At 38.4% G+C, this 17,229-nt stretch overlaps 1 protein-coding gene across 7 annotated transcripts in view; it reads right to left on the bottom strand.

The window, feature by feature from the left end:
- Positions 1–17,229, bottom strand: part of axin1 (axin 1) — a 156,740-nt gene that overhangs the window by 30,157 nt on the left and 109,354 nt on the right. For all 7 annotated transcript variants that reach the window (XM_059979117.1, XM_059979116.1, XM_059979118.1 and 4 more), the window contains exons 5-6: positions 9,545–9,682; positions 345–883 (exon numbers count right to left, since the gene is read on the bottom strand). In XM_059979117.1, the coding sequence (XP_059835100.1) occupies positions 345–883; positions 9,545–9,682 (677 nt within the window). The remainder of the gene's footprint in view (positions 1–344; positions 884–9,544; positions 9,683–17,229) is intronic.

The raw sequence follows: 17,229 nt of genomic DNA, 5'->3' as shown, positions 1-17,229 counted from the left end.
ATGCCTTCTGGTCTTAGACTCCCTTACCATAGCAAAGATCCCCTCTATATCCATTCTACCCCAGCCTTTCAATATTCAATAGAATTCAATGAAATCCACCCCCCCCAATTACTTTAAACAGCGAGTGCAGACTACGATCCACCAAAACACTCCTCATATATTGACCCTTTCACTCCTGGGACCATTCTCATGGAATTCCTCTGGACCTTCTCCAATGCAACTCATCCTTTCTTAGATAAGGAGCCCAAAGTTGCTCATAATTATCCAAGTGCCGTCTTGACTTATAATGCCTGATAAAGCCTCAGCACTGTAACATTCATATAAAAGCTCATGATTTTACTTACGCATAATCCAATGGATTAGGTACCATGCTCATGCTTTCAGGATAATTCCGTGTTTTTGTTGCATAGTGGTGTGAGTCAGCATTCCAGAAATTACTCTGGACCCTTTGTGTGGCTTCTGCCTCAATTTGTTCTTTTGGTTTCATCCCATTGTGATGATGGATGTGATGGTAAACATGCTTGTGATGGTAGAGATTGGGAGACTCAACTTTCACACCAGTCTTGGACATGTGTTTATGACTTGAAGGTAACAACGACCCAGCTAACCCTGTCTTCCCACTGGATAAGCCGTCAGGAGAGCGGGACTTTGGAGAATGCCGTCCAGGTCCTGGAGACTGGCAACCTGGAGTCTTCATCACACGCTGGACATGTTCATCAAGAATAGATTCTGGATTTTCCTCATGAGCATCGCGCATCTGCAACCCACCAGAGCCCATCTCAGAATAACGAGAGTTGAAGTGGTGCATAGCCTGAGCAGGTGGAAGTTTGTGGCTAACAGCAGAGGGACCTGATGAAACATCTGCATCCTCTCCTTCTTCCTCCTGTAAAAGAATTGCAGGATTAATATAATTAATATAGATCCCTATGCTGATTAGTTTAAATATTGCAAAAATGATTTTATTTATCTCAACTGCATAGGCTTAAAGCAGTTTAATATTTCCAATAGTAAGACTGCATAAAAATCAGTTTTAATTTATATTAGATCCAAGTTTAATCCGTTCAAGCTGTCATGATAAGGTAGTAAAGCCATTTGCTAAATACTGTTCCTGCAATTCTTTTGCCATCTCTTAAAATAAACAATACTCTAGAAATTTCCACATAATACAAAACTGTAAGATAGGCATACATTTATTTCACCGTCTTGATCAATAATTAAGATGTCTACCAAAACTAACAAATGCTTAACATTTTGGCTATATAACTACTAACAGTTAATTAATTTTTACAATTGTTAGCACAGAGTTTTAAATTAAACCTGTGCAAGAGTAAAACCTGTCCATTGCTGCAAACATTAATGATAACCAGTGGGTGCAGAAATATTAAATACTAAATTGCAGAATTATCTTCTGGTCTTATATCAAATGTACTTAAATCTTGATCTTGGTATTCAGGAGAAATTTACTTAATACATTGATTTATCAGGTAATGAAATTAATCAGCAATACAAAGTGAAGTACAAACAGACAATATTTAAATTTTAACATAAAATAGCAGGTTCAACAAAATCACATTTCCCCAAGGAATTTTGTTTCAATTTCCTCCCCATGCCAGGGAGTAATGCAATCTGATTAATTTATTGAAACCTGAATATCACTGGTAAGACCAATGTTTACTGTTCAGATCTTGAAAAAGCTGAAGAGTTAAAAATGTGCAGATATTAAAAGACTGAAATAAAATTACTAGAAACACTCAAGGTAGAAAGCACAGACTGAAAATTAAACAATTATGCTTCAGGTCAAAGACTCATCGCTGGGTCTAGGAAAGTGGGAAAACTCATTAAGTTGCATAGAAGGTAAAGGAGAGATGAATAGGACCAAGGGAATAGCTCTGAAAGGGTGAGCCAAAGGTTGTTTGCTGAAGAACAGTCAGTACTTGACAAGTTAATGGCAACAGTCAGGGAAGGAGAAATAAAGGAAATGCATATGATATGCAGAACTTTAGGAAGTACTCAGTCATGCCAGTGCAGAGAGAAAAATCTGAGAAGTTGTTTTCTAATTACAATCAGAACTGGCAAATTAGCTGGTGCTGATGAATATTATGTTGAGCTAGAAGTCTGCAACATGCCCAGATAGAAAGCAAGGTGCGTTTCCTCAAGCTTATACTAGACATCGTTTTCAAACTACCAGAGACCAAAGACAGGTAGGTCAGAGTGGGCTATGATAGAATATTAAAGTTGAAACTTGAAATTCAAAGTTGGATTTCAGCAGTTGCATAATCTATTCTTGGTTTCTCTTGTGCAGACATCACCACACAAAGCATCAGATGCACTACAGTAGACAGGAAAAGCAAGTTAATCTATGGTTTGCTTTGAAGGGCTGTTTGTGTTTCTAGACTGAGAGAGGTCAGCCTGTTGCATGGGAAAATAATAGGAAAGCTAGAGGTGAGAAACTAAAGAAATTTAAAGGAAAAGCAGAAAGGGGAGGGTGAATATCTGGTGGAATCTCAATGATTCTTTTCCACTTGAAATCTTTAACTACTTCCCTCTCCATCATACAAGGATCCTAAAGTCCCTTCCCAGACATTGTATCTTAGACTTGAATTATTAAGTCTATTTCACTCAATGTTGTTTGACCAAGTGAGTTTTCAGCATTTTGTTCTTATCCTTGAGGTGGTAAACTGCCCTCTTTTGAGTCACTGCAGTCTTCCTAATGAGAGCTCTATACATTCAGTTGGCTAGAGTGCTCCAGAGTCTAGAAACACAGAAAACTTACAGCACAATACAGGCCCTTTGGCCCACATCGCTGTGCCAAACAAGTCCTTACTATTGAAATTACCTAGGGTTACCCATAACCCTCTCTTTTTCTGAGCTCCATGTACCTATCCAGGAGTCTCTTAAAAGACCCTATCGTATCTACCTCCATCACCGCTGCCGGCAGCCCATCCCATGCATTCACCACTCTCTGCGTAAAAAAACTTAACCGACATCTCCTCTGTACCTACTTCCAAGCACCTTAAAACTGTACCCTCTCATGCTAGCCATTTCAGCCCTGGGGAAAAGCCTCTGACTATCCACACGATCAATGCCTCTCATCATCTTATAAACCTCTATCAGGTTACCTCTCATTCTCTGTTACTCAGTGGAGAAAAGGCTGAGTTCACTCAACCTATTCTCATAAGACATGCTTCCCAATCCAGGCAACATCCTTGTGAATCTTCTCTGCACCCTCTCTATGGTTTCCACATCCTTCCTGTAGTGAGGTGACCAAAACTGAGCACAGTACTTCAAGTGCAGTCTGACCAGGGTCCTGTATAGCTGCAACATTATCTCTTGGCTTCTAAATTCATTCCCCCGAATGATGAAGGTCAATGCACAATATGTCTTCTTAACCACAGAGTCAACCTGTATAGAAGCTTTGAGTGTCCTATGGACTCTGACCCTAGGATCCCTCTGATCCTCCACACACTGCCAAGAGTCTTATCATTAATACTATATTCTGCCACCATATTTGACCTACCAAAATGAACCACCTCACACTTACCTGGGTTGAACTCCATCTGCCATTTCTCAGCCCAGTTTTGCATACTATTAATGTCCTGCTGTAACCTCTAGACAGCCCTCCACACTATCCACAACACCCCCAATCTATGCGTCATCAGCAAATTTACTTACCCATTCCTCCACTTCCTCATCTAGGTCATTTATAAAAATCATGAAGAGTAAGGGTCCCAGAACAGATCCCTGGGGCACACCACTGGTCACCGACCTCCATGCAGAATATGACTCATCTACAACACTCTTTGCCTTCTGTGGGCAAGCCAGTTCTGGATCCACAATACAATGCCCCCTTGGATCCCTTGCCTCCTTACCTTCTCAATAAGCCTTACATGGGGTATCTTATCAAATGCCTTGCTGAAATCCATATACACTACATCTACTGCTCTACCCTCATCAATGTGTTTAGTCACATCCTCAAAAATTCAATCAGGCTTGTACGGCACGATCTGCCTCTGACAAAGCCATACTGACTATTCCTAATCATATTATGCCTCTGCAAATGTTCATACATCCTGCCTCTCAGGATCTTTTCCATCAACTTCCAACCATTGAATTAAGACTCACTGGTCTATCATTTCCTGGGCTATCTCTACTCCCTTTATTGGATAAGGGAACAACATCTGCAACCCTCAAATCCTCCGGAACCTCTCCCGTCTCCATTGATGCTGCAAAGATCATCGCCAGAGGCTCAGCAATCTCCTCACCTGCCTCCCACAGTAGCCTGGGGTATATCTTGTCTGGTCCTGGTGACTTATGCAACTTGATGCTTTCCAAAAGCTCCAGCACATCCTCTTTCTTAATATCTATATGCTCAAGCTTTTCAGTCTGCTGTAAGTCGTCCCTAAATCGCCAAGATCTTTTTCCATAGTGAATACTGAATACTAGGTCTAGACCTAGTAACTTAAGGGAAGACTTGGAAGAAGTCTTGCCGTTGGCAGTGTTCCTCTGCAACTGCCACCTTGTTCTTTTAGTGAAGGTGGTGTGAGAGTAATCCAAGCAAAGCAATTTGTGGATGTACACATAACAACTTCTGTTTTTCTGGGCTGGTCTGACCTGGAGTAATGCTTAGAGCATTGTTGGAGTTACATTCATAGGACAAGCTGAAAGTATTTCAATGCACTGACTTGTTCATAGTAAAGAGGCTTTAGGGCAATACAAGGTAAATTACTCTCCACAGACATCACTGACATGTTGGTGTGACCACAATATTTATGTGACTGGTCCAGTTACAGTTCTAGTTAATGAGAAACCTTGGAATGTTGAGGGTGGTGACTTAATGGTTATGGCACTGAATGTCAAGGACAAATGACTGTGATTTAATCCTCTTGATGAAGTTGTCTACTGTCTGGTACTTGTGACAAAATGTTATTCACCATTCACAAAACCACATCCAAGTATTTGTCTCTGCTAACCAAACACTAAGTTCTGGCCTGCAGAATTGAACATTGTCCTCATTTCCTAGATTATGAAAAAAGGAAGGTCATTGAAGTAAAAAAAAATAGGAGGATCTCAGGTACAGCATTGAGACTGCCAGCTACGTTTGTGGTTTGGTGCTCTCAGAATGTGCAAGGAAATTTAAATGGCTGAAGATCAGTTTCTGTGATGGCAAGAATTTTTGGAGGAAGGAGAGATCATCAGCTTAGAACATCTAGGTGAATACAATTGTGAATGCTTCAGGTTCATCTTTAGCATTCATATGTTGAACCTCATCATCCTAAAGATGAGGATAATCTTGGAGATTCCTCTTTTCATTAGTTATTCAGTTGGCCTTCACCATTCATGATAGGATGTAACAGGATTGCAAAGCTGTGATTTAATTCATTGGCTGGTTTGTGCTGCAGCAGTTTCAACAGGTTAGCACTTCATTTTAGGTACGTCCAAGTACCGTAGATTCTGGACTACAGAGCGCACCTGATTAAAAGCCGCACGCTCTAACTTTAGAAAGAAAATCAATTTTGTACTTGTACAAGCCACATCGGATTTTAAGCCGCAGGTGTCCCACGTTGTAATATGAGATATTTACACAGAAAGATATTACACGTGAGGATTTTTTAACTTTTAATTAAATCCGTATGGTAACATAAACAAATATATATTGCAAATGCTTTTTTTTTCGAACAGTGCCTGTAACACAGCTACTTTTAAATATACATATGTATCGGTAACACACAAATTACGTTGCGTATACTTTTTTACTGAACAGTGCACGAACAACATTCCAATATCTCCTAACGACTGGTAAAAAAAATATATATACTGCAGCCTACCAGGAAAAGTTATTGATCGCCTTCTTCATCTTCCTCCTGCGCATTAAAACCATCAAAGTCCTCTTCTTCAGTGTCCGAATTGAACAACCTCAGGATCTCGTCACTCACTTCAGTCTCTTCGTTGTCGCTCTCACTTGAGCGCACGCGGTCCTCTTCATCACGCAGCAGTCCAGCCTTTCGAAACCCGCTGGTGATGGTGGATGTTGTGACACGGCTCCATGCATTTAGGATCCACTGGCAGACTTGAGTTAAAGATGCTCTTCGCATGCGTCCTGTTTTGGTAAAGGATTTCTCGCCGCTCGTCATCCAAGCCTCCCACTCAACGCGCAGCGCCACTTTAAATGCCCGGTTCACGCTTATGTCCAGTGGCTGTAAATACTTCATGGTGCCCCCAGGAATCACAGCTGGAATTGAGTTTGTACTCTTGATGGCAGCTTTCACTGAACTTTCATTGTCAGCCGCTTAAAAAAAATCACCATCGGTGGAAGCTTTAGTCCGGATGCTGTGCAGCTCAGAACACAAGTAAAATGCGTTCTCTCATGGCCACTTGTTTTCAGTGTGATGGACGAGTCACCTTTTTTATTAACAGTCCGAGTGAGAGGCAGGTCAAACGTCAAAGGTACTTCATCCATATTTATGATATCATCTGGCCCGATGGAATTCTCCGCTATCTTTGTTTGAGTGAATGTGCGGAAGTTAGCAAGTTTTTCCTCGTGGTCGGGAGGGAGCTGCTGACACAGAGTTGTGCGTACCCTGACGGACAGGCCTTTACGTCTCATAAATCTAAAACACCACGATGGCCCACCTCGAAAATCTTCGATTTTCATTTTGGTGGCGATTGCTTTAGCCTTCAGTCTGATCTGCACGGTGGAAACACCGCGGCCGCCTGCTCTCTGTGTGTTAACCCAGTCTTCAAGAAAGTTTCAAGCTTGGGCCATCTGCTATGATTACCTCTGAAAGCTTTTGTCGTCTTTTTGCATTGACTCAGTTCTTCACGCTGGCGTCTCCACCATCTCAACATCGATTCATTTATGCCAAGATTATGTGCAGCAGCTCGATTTCCTTCTTCAACCGCCAGATTGATCGCCTTTAACTTAAAAGCTGCATCATATGCTTTTCTTCGAGTGTTTTCCATGTTGATGAGGGTGAGTACAAATGACTGATTTACAATAATTTAATTGTGAAAGTGCGCTTGATTTATCGTACAATTTCATTGGACCTCTGTGAACTACTCATCAATTTTATTGGTCTACTGTTACGAGGCAAAATGTTTTTGGCGGCATGAAAAAAAACATGCATTAGCCGCACCGTAGTATAGGCCGCAGTGTTCAAAGTGTGGGAAAAAAGTAGCGGCTTATAGTCCGGAATTTACGGTATATTCCTGGCATGCCCTTCTGTGGTTATTAATATGGGAGTGTTAGGGTAAGAACAAAAATGATGGGCTAGGAGTTTAGATAGCACTGGCATACATTACTGCTGTTGCTGATGGTGCTCAACACCTCTTAGATGCCAGTTTGAGCTGCTAATGACCTCATTTGCTATAATTTATGAACAGAATATTGCAGAAATTCTACAATGTAAAGTCAAAACACTTGCATTATAAAGCTCAAAGGATCTAATAATTGAATGACAAAAAGAATAGGACAGTAACGTGACTGAATAGACTGTGTCAAATTACTGAATTCCACCTGCAGGTGGCACTACTGAATTGGCTTTGAAATTATGGAAATACTTCAGACAAGCTTTACATCTCTGTGGCTAGGTGTTCTTCAAAACTTAGCAAAATAAGTTGCTTATGTCTTGTAGCTACTTTCCAGTCAAACAGAAGTGATAATGAGCATAGATTATCTATGCAAATATTAACACATCAAATACAAATTGGAAGATAATAGTTAAACCAACTCTCCACCCCCCAAAATGGAAACTGTCAATCTTCAAAGCTATTTTCTACATTGCTTCTTTTGCTTACATTAATTTTGGCAAGTCCCCATCTGTATTAATTTTCTTTAGATATTCAGCAGGTTAACCTTTTCCTTCCGCTTTCAAGATACCAATATCACATGAGCTCTTTTCTGCTACACTCACTTTCTAACTGTAAAGACAATTTTGATGTACCTTAAAAATTTCTTATGCTCTTTGCTATTACTTGCATCTCCCCAGTCAACTGGATCACTAAGTATCTTTTGTCAGTGTTATGCTGTATTGTTTTATGTTTTAACAAGGCATTTTTTAAAAATATTAACATCGTCTAGCTCTGCCTCTTAATTCTATGGTATGATAAATAACGTTTGTACAATTTTCTCGGGTGTTTTATCTGAAAGAAACTGGCCCAAATTTGTTGCTGATAGGCTCCATTTCATTCACAGTCAGCCTTTCCTCTATCTAAAATCTTACAAATGGTTTTGCATTTCTTCCTTTCGTGTATCATATTGTATGTGACTATGATTACTGCCAGATGATGCCTATGCACGTTAGACAAAATTTAGCTCATGACCATGTATTCCTTTTGTTCTAGAACATAGAGGTAAAACTCTGATAATTTGTCAGGAGATGCTTGTTGCACTTGTTTTCAATGCATCAGGTTGGCTGGAAAATTCTATTCTGCAAAATTTAAAAAAAAACTGAATTCAATATTGGGATATTAAAAGGAATTAACACATGAAACCCCCTGGTTTCCTTGGCTGCTAGAGCCTAGGGAAAACACTCTCTGGTCACGCCAAACTTGTGAGACTGAGAAGACTCTCCCACCCCAAGCCTCGGTTTGTGTGGATGCTGTCACTCTGTTACAAATTAGTGCCACAAAATAAGAGATAGTACACTGCATATGATTAAAGGAATTATATTTATATATTTACTTAACTAAAGGGTTAGTAAAGAAAAACAAAAAGAAATGGCCTATTTAACTACACAGTCAAATGTGCACAAGTTGGAGCTCATCTCGAACTTTTCTGTCACTCATGCGCTGGGCCCTCGGTCAGCATGAAAGCACACACCACCTTGCAAACTTCACTCGCAATCCATCTCGAACAACGTGTCTCCCACCAGGTTGTATCCTATGACTGGCTCTTCCCGGCATCTTCTCCTCATCTCCCGCCAAACTAAAATAACCCCCCCCCCCCCACTCCAAGAACAACCTTAGTGACCCTCACCAAGAAAATCTCCCCCCTAATTCTACCATCCAAATTGGATGGCACATATTCCTCATCATCCCTTATCTTCAACAATAATCCAAACAGGCTGACAGAAGAACAGACTGCTCTTAAAGAACTGCCAAATGAAATACACGCAGCATGACTGTAAAAATATGAACCAGGGCGTTACACATACAATAACCCAGAAAGTCTGCCAGTGTGGCACCAAATTCTTAATTGTGGTGGATTATCAGTTCTTCATTGGAAACTGGATGCAGTTTCAATTTCATAATGTAAACGAAAATTATGGACAAGTTTCAGTGCAGACATTTAAAAAATAAATCCACACAGCCAGATGTCTGAATTCCCCAAGTGTGGCAAGTAAGCATCAGTTCAAAATTAATGACAAATATATTAATGTGCTTTATGGATAGATTTAGCATTAGTTTCCTGTTGCATGTATTACTATTTTACACAAAATTAGACAAGTAAAATACCAAATACTGCCTTATATTTAAAGCAGAATAAATATCTTAACTGATCAGATCATAGGTAACATGTTACAGTCTACATTAATGTGAAACATACCGCTCTCACACGTTTAAGTCGTTCTTCCAATTTCTCCTCTGCCTCTCGCTCTCGCAGTACACTCTCCAGCCGACTAATTAGTGCTGCCGCAAACTTTTCTGGTTCAACATGGATATCCTTTGGCATCCGATACGTGCGCTAGGCAAATCAAGAGACAGGTCAAAAAAGTGCAAGCAAATCTGTGAAATAATTTCATGTTCTACTCATGCATAAATTGCTACAAGTAAATTTCAACTTAGTTTAAAGTAAAAATAAAAAAGTTAATCTTTAGTTTTAAAACCAGCTATCAACAAATCAAATAACCATCAATTAAAACATTCTCTTACTTGCACTTTAAATTCAGCAAGTAGATGTTTAATATAGTGGTCAAATAATTGGATGACAGTAAATGAGAAGGTTCCATGGATTTAAAGACAGAAATTAAGATACCAGAGAAAATCTGGGCAAAAAAAAAAACAAATGTAAGTGATGAGCTCAACAAGAGGAGCTAAACTGAATGTAGAGCAGCATATTTGCTCCAAAATCCCCAAGCATATATCCAAACTTACAGTTTTTTTGAACATGGCTTGTTTGAATCCCTCCACCCACATTATCACAAGTATTAAAGCCACCTTAGACTATCACAAAGTTGATCTCTTCCTTTTCCATCCTTCTTCCTCCTTGGCAATTTTTGACAGTGAGTCTCCAATATCTATCCACTTAGAAAGGAGCAGATGCATCATTCCATTCTAATGCCCAATCATGACCAAAGAATCATCTTCAATAGTTTCCCCTTCATCTCATACATTGTTAACTCTCATTTCTCTTCAGAGATACCACATGACTTGCTGAATATTTCTAGCATTTTCTGTTCTTATTTTAGATTTGCAGCATCTGCAGTATTTTACTTTTGTTTGTCTGGAAAATTTTTGTTGGCAAGATGAACTAAAAGGTTTCATTTAATCCATCTGGGGAAGAGAATTCCAGATTTCTTCTTTGAAAGCCACACAAGTACTGAATAAAGCACATTTTTGTAAAGTTCAAAGTTTAACATCAGTGAGAATGTTTGTGGCAGAAATGGATCCCAAGATATATTGCCCGTTTTCCATTTGACTTGCGCAGTCTGCTCCATTGCCATATTAAATAGTTGAAACTAGAACAATTTTGTTAATGAGGTCACATTGCTCAAATGTCCCTCTTAGTAACAAGACAAGAATATGATTTCTAGCAGATGGAGTGGTAGGGAAAAAAAAGAGTAAATAATAGACTACTGAATCAAACCAAATCAAAATGTTTTTTAAAAAATGAAAAGTGAAACATTTTTGGCAAACTTACTCGAGTTCTTTGATGATGTAACAAGCAGAGCTGATTCAGACAAACTATAGTATTTGAACCCTAATGTGACAAAGCGTCACATTTAAGGTAACTGCACAAAAGCTCAGAACTTCAGGTAAAGTGCGTTAGCATGACTATAGACTCGTTATCTCACAGAAAATAAAAACTGTATAAACAGGTCTTTTTCAGGCTGTAAGAGTAACTAGAGGAATGTCCCAATGATCAGTTTCTGGCCACCAATTATTGACTGTTTATGCAGATAAACTGGAGATGGGGACAGAGTGTAAGATGTCTAAGTTTGCCAAATAGTGACATAGATGGACATGTTACAATAAGGATATTTGGACTCTGCAAAATGATAAGATAGGTTGATAGTGGGGGTGAAAACCTGGCAAGAGGAATTTAATGCAGTGAAGTGGTGTCATGCACTTCAGAAAGAGGAATCAAAAAACAATTCCAACGAGTACAGAGGGATTGTGATGTCCTTGTGCACGAAACATAATGTTAGCAGGTGAATGCAGCAAGTAATTCACAGGAAAATTGATGACTGGAGTTTAGAAATAGATGTGAATTGATCCCCTTAAGATCCAGGAGATTCACTAGTCTGATTTGTGGGTGCAAGGAAGTTGTTCTATCATCAGAAGGTACAGAAGTTGGTTCTGTAGGTTTTGGAGCTTAGAAGAAATATGAGTGATTTTATTTAAACAAAGAGCTCCTAAAGAGGCACAACAGATAGATGGTCAGATGGTTCCACTGGTGGGAAAGTGTTGAGAAAATGTATTTACTATATAAAATGGTCATTTAAAACTGATGTATGTAAGAATTTCTTCACACAATGTGTGATTATTCCTTGGAATTCTCTAGCTCAGAGAGCAGCAGAGGCTGGTATTTAAAGAGGGTATGGATAAATATTTGAATGATTGGGAAATTGAGGACTGCTTGCAACTGGCACAGAAAAATGGGAGTCCTGGGTCTTATCAGCTGTGATCACATTAAGCAACAGCAACATTTCTCGCATTGTTCTGTTCTAAGCAAAGAGTCAGAATAGGTTTATACAAACATTGACTTGTTTGAATACATGTACAGAATGAATCAGAAATAGAGACAGACTCTGTGAACTCTAGAGACTGCTTAGGTATTCTCTTTCTCACCCATTTTCACACCCAATTCTGCCAGATACCTCCCCCACCAACTCCCAAGTTCCTCTGGGGTGCTAAAGTCTGACTACACTTAATTCTTTTTCCATCTCACTCCTAAATGGATACATCCCAGTTCCAGATTTGTCCAACTTGGGAAAGAACTGCTCTATCTTCAGGATCCTTTTCAGACTCGTATTCATCTACATGAGAATTTAGGCCAACTTAATCCCACTAGGCTTAAGGACAGCTTCTATCCTGCTGTTATAAAACTGACACCTCTTAAAAGATACGATGGGCTCATGATTTCACAATCCACATTGGCATGCTTCTTGCACGTTACTATTTGCCTACATTGCACTTTCTCTAACCGTATTACACAATCTCTGGGGCAATATAAATCTCCTCTCTTGCATGCACAGGCCTAATTTGCAAACTTGGTTCCACCAAAATCTTGTGTAATTGTCTATATGTATGTTTGATCCACTATTTTACACGTTTCAACACTTAAAGAGTTGCTATGAAGAGATATTTAATGGCTTGATGCCTCACCACAGGACAGAGGCCTGGTTGACACTGGGGTTTTCTTGCGAATAATCAACTAAACTGCAGCAGCTTTGGATCTTGGAAATTGATATGTTCAGCAAGATCAAGGTGAAGACCAATATGTGGACTGTATCTTAATCTAAATAAAACCAGTATTTTGAAAAAGAATGGTCAATGATCATAGTCCTATTCCAAAGGATTGTAGTTCAGAACAGCAGTAAAGGCAAACTAGTTTTAATTCTGCAGTCCAATGTTAGATGCACCATGAATGCAAGGCATATTTTACTAGATATATAATACTGCAATTTTATTAATAGATTTATGCACAGATTTTTTTTTATTAGAAATGCAATTCAAAAGCTAGATAGGCATGAAAATGTCAATCTAATTTCAAAGCTACATCTTGGCATCAGATTCATTTCTTTTTAGCTGAACCAAGATCACCAAATTGTAACAAATTTTCACAAGCAGGAAAAAATCATTTTAATAAAATGTACTGCTGGGCATTTAAGTGAAAAATATTACAGTTGTATAACTTCAGCTGACATATCCAGGTATGGCCTTAAAGAAAAATAAATTAAATCATTTTATTTGTTCAAGTCCAGTTAAAATATGCTGCATGAACCACAAGTTTTCAACAAAATTTTTCTACAAAGATGTAATAAAGACTGTGGCAACAAATTTAGGAAATTCAATTTGCACATTATGTAAAGTGTACAAAATCATTCCAAAAAGCTGTAAATTGTTTGCCAAATGCATTGAGCTGAACAAGCTAACCCGGACAATCAAATTCCTTCTTTCAAAATATACAAAACAAATGCAGCAACTTTAAATTACTGCAATTTAAGGACAATTAATAGAAGGGCTGCCTGAGGCATTCATTGATGACTGAATTCCAAAATACACTACATATTCAATGGCCAGAAAAAGTAAACAAACATCTATGTGGGTCATGTTGAAACTATCCATAATCGTGCTCTCAAAAATAAGCATTGCCATAAATCCATTGTGAAATAAAAAATACACATATTTCATTATACAAAATGCAGTAATATTTTTCTTCTGTTCCAAGTGTTACATTTTACTTTGACACAGAAACCTTTTTTCAGAATTGCTTTATTTAAAATGGCAAAGATAAAAACGAGGAACATGCTTTCTGCCTTATTTTCAAAGTGGGCTTTTATATCTCCTTACTCCAACCTCAGCTTTTGCACCAGTGTTCCAAAATCTCTTCGAACTGTGTGTAAAATGCTAATAGATTTGCACCCCAAATGATTTAACATGTTAAGAGCCTAGACTTTGTATAACTATAACATTTTATTGCTGAATAATGAAGTCAAAAGAGATTGTTTTCTTTAGATACAACTTTTACTCTAGATCCAACTTGTGATAAAGCACTGCTGAATCAAGCAAAATCATATCCAGATAGTTGATCAGCTCAGACTTCTCTACAGCAACCATGCAGTGAAAAGAGTAATGTTAATGAACAGAGTGCTGTGCAGCTGGGAATAGTAACTGGGCTATCCGTGCAACTATTCACAGCCAAATGATCAAAGCCAAAAACCAGGTCCTGTTCAGCTTGAGGATGAAAATAATCTAATTTAAAACCAAAGCTAACTGAACTCCCTTAATAAGATTAGTTTGATGGTGGATTTGCTTTTGCCATATTGGATGTGAACAAATAGAATGGAGCCTCTGAGAACCCAAGCTGTTTCTGGTGAAGATCTTCTGACTGTACTGATGGAATTAAACCCAATCTGATTATCCCATTACGAAGCTATCTTACATCAGAACAGTTAGAAATCAGCTCCCTATTGTACCATTGACTGAGATTTCTCATTTCAGTATTTGTGCACTGACATTAGAGGAGTTCAGGGAGCATAAAAATTAGATTTTGCTTTATATCTAGAAAATAAAGCAAACACAAGTGTCACTTGTTATTGAATGTGCCAAATGATAAAACTACGTAGATCATATGCAAACTATGCATGAAACTATACACTATAAATTTACTTTCAATTACAAATTCACAATTATACATAAACAATGTTGTGCAATTCATTCCACAAGTAGCACTTTAGCTGCTTGATAATTGGTGTGCAATTTGTTTTGCAGTTATTACAAAAAGCAAATGTGAATTATTAACAGTGTCATCATAATAGATATCTAATGCATTCTTTGAGGTAGTAATGTATAATATTTCAGTGTAAGCTAAAAGCAGAGATGAGGCAAATTTTAAGGTTTAAATATATCTCCAATATTCAAGTGGAAGGCTATGAGCAAAACACCCATGATTCTTTAACAGGGTTTTACTCATTGTTAATAAAAAAAAATCCAGTTCATTCAGTTTGATATTATATTCAGATAGGACACAAGCAGTGCAAAATCCTCAAACCAAGCTATTGTGTACTTTAATTTATTAGGAAGAAAAGTTAACATTTATCAATTAGCAGCCATTTGTAGTTGTGTTGAATCATCCCTTCATTAATTTTGAAGCTTTACCTTTTAGATTAAATAGGAGTTGACCAGTGTCTCATTTCATCTAACATTGTAATTCTTGCCCGTGTTATGCTTACTGGTCTCAATGTGCCTATTAGTCTGTGTGTGCATACAAAATTTAATAAAGAATGGTGTGTAATTAATTTGTAATCCCACTACTACAATTTCAAACAGTGACTTGGACATTTAAAAACTTCCCTTCCCAAAATTTAACATCTAAAATGCAAGGAATAGAGATTCAGTAAAAATATTTGCTTTACGTATTTCCTTAGCTATTTAATCAAATAGAACTGAAAGATTCCAAAATGATCTCTAATTCATTTTGATTACCAATCCAGGAAATAAATAACTGGAATGGTTTTCATCAATTGGTAAATAATGCATGCCAGAATTAGTTCAGGTTCACTGCCCAACACATTCCTTTGATTTCTTCGGGCTTTGAATGTCATGTTTTAATGAGAAATAGTTCCTAAAAAAAAGCCTTCCTTAACACCTTACTCTTCTTTAATTTATCAACTGGAAATTTTTAAGTTAAGAAAACACAGGGAGGGCTGACAAGCTTGCACTGCCTTATTTCTTAAACATGAAACACAGTTAATCTTTCATGCATGCATACAACAGGACTTGGTGCTAACTTTTCATACTGACTTGGCTTAAAGCAAACTATTATAACACATGGGGCTTACTGATAACACTTTGCAGATTTACATATTCAAACAAATTATTAAGCCACCTAGTTATCGATTTGACTCTGCCATTAAAATCACGAAAAATCTGATTGTAACTTCAATTGTGCATATCTGCTGTAATCTTTTACCCTCTCACTTAAAGAATTTAACTTTGGCCTGAAGTTATTCAAAGACTACTTCCATTGCTCTTTTTGGGAAAGTCAATTTTAGAGACTCCTCACATTCCAAAATATTTCACCACATCCATTCGTTAAAACAAGTAACCACTTTTACAAGAAAAAACAGTCACTCCTGGTTCTGGATTAAGATTATGCACCCTCTCCACATATATGCTGTCAAGATTCCTTAGGATCTCTTTGCAAACAACACATATTCTACTCAATCAGACACAAATCTAGCTGCTCAACCATTCCTTGTAAGATAAGCCACCCTTTCCTGCTCTCCAGTATCTGAATGAGTATTGGCACCTATATGACATTGAACTTTTCTGTCACATTCTCCTCTGTGTCTATTTCTTTAACAAGGAATCCTTAATCCTGCTGATGATCCTTTCTCATATCTCCAGCACTCTCATTCCACTTGGGCACTCCTCTCTAGCCTAAAAATTTAGACCTTTTCATTTCTAATTACCAATATGTCATTGATTACTTCACCTTCTCCAGTCCCACACCCATTACCACTTATGAATTTGCACTTCTCCATCCACTTTACTCCTACCTTCTCAGCCTCTTCTAGATGAGTAAAGCTATTGTGGTCTGACACATTGACCTCTAAACTGCAGAGGACAGATGGTAGCTCTCAAGCCCTTTATTATTTACCCTAAACAATGACACACAAACATCAGGCAACTGTCTCTTAGACCTTAAAAATGTCATTGCATTAAATCTCTACTCCATAACCTACAACCTGATAGTGCCCCCTTTCCATACTGCACTCTATCTCTTGCCCAAAATCCACAAACCAGACATGTTAGAAGAGTTGTATTTTGTGCTGACTCTTAACAACTCTATTATGTCCCCTTCTCCAATCCCTTCCCATCTACATCTGAAACAACTCTTATGCTTTATCATATTGACAGCTTCCATATCGCTGGTCCCAAATGCTTCACCCTTACCACAAACACCAGTTTCTACAAGCCTCCATCCCCATCAGAAAGGCCTTAAGGCCCTCTGCTTCAACCTGGAACAAAGAGCTAACCAGTTTCCCCTCAACACATTAATTCACCCAGAATTTTAACTTCAATTTTCTACAAATCTAAGGTGTTGGCATGGCGACAAACATAGGCCCCCAACAATGTAAGAAGCATCATAGAACCTCTCTTACCTGGTTTCTAGTATCACCTACCAGCCTCCATTTCAGCACCCCACCTCCCCTTACCTACCTGGCTCCAACTGCCCATCAATCTCTTCCTGCCCTTGCATATCTAGTTCCACCCATCACTACTAGACACTGTCTCAGCCTTCACTCATCCTCCCTCTACAGACTCGGACCTGATGCAGGG

The sequence above is a fragment of the Hypanus sabinus genome, chromosome 9 (assembly GCF_030144855.1).
Source record: "Hypanus sabinus isolate sHypSab1 chromosome 9, sHypSab1.hap1, whole genome shotgun sequence".
Taxonomy (NCBI): Eukaryota; Metazoa; Chordata; class Chondrichthyes; order Myliobatiformes; family Dasyatidae; genus Hypanus; species Hypanus sabinus.
The sequence above is the reverse complement of the archived record's forward strand: the minus strand, read 5'-3'. Positions and strand labels throughout refer to the sequence as shown.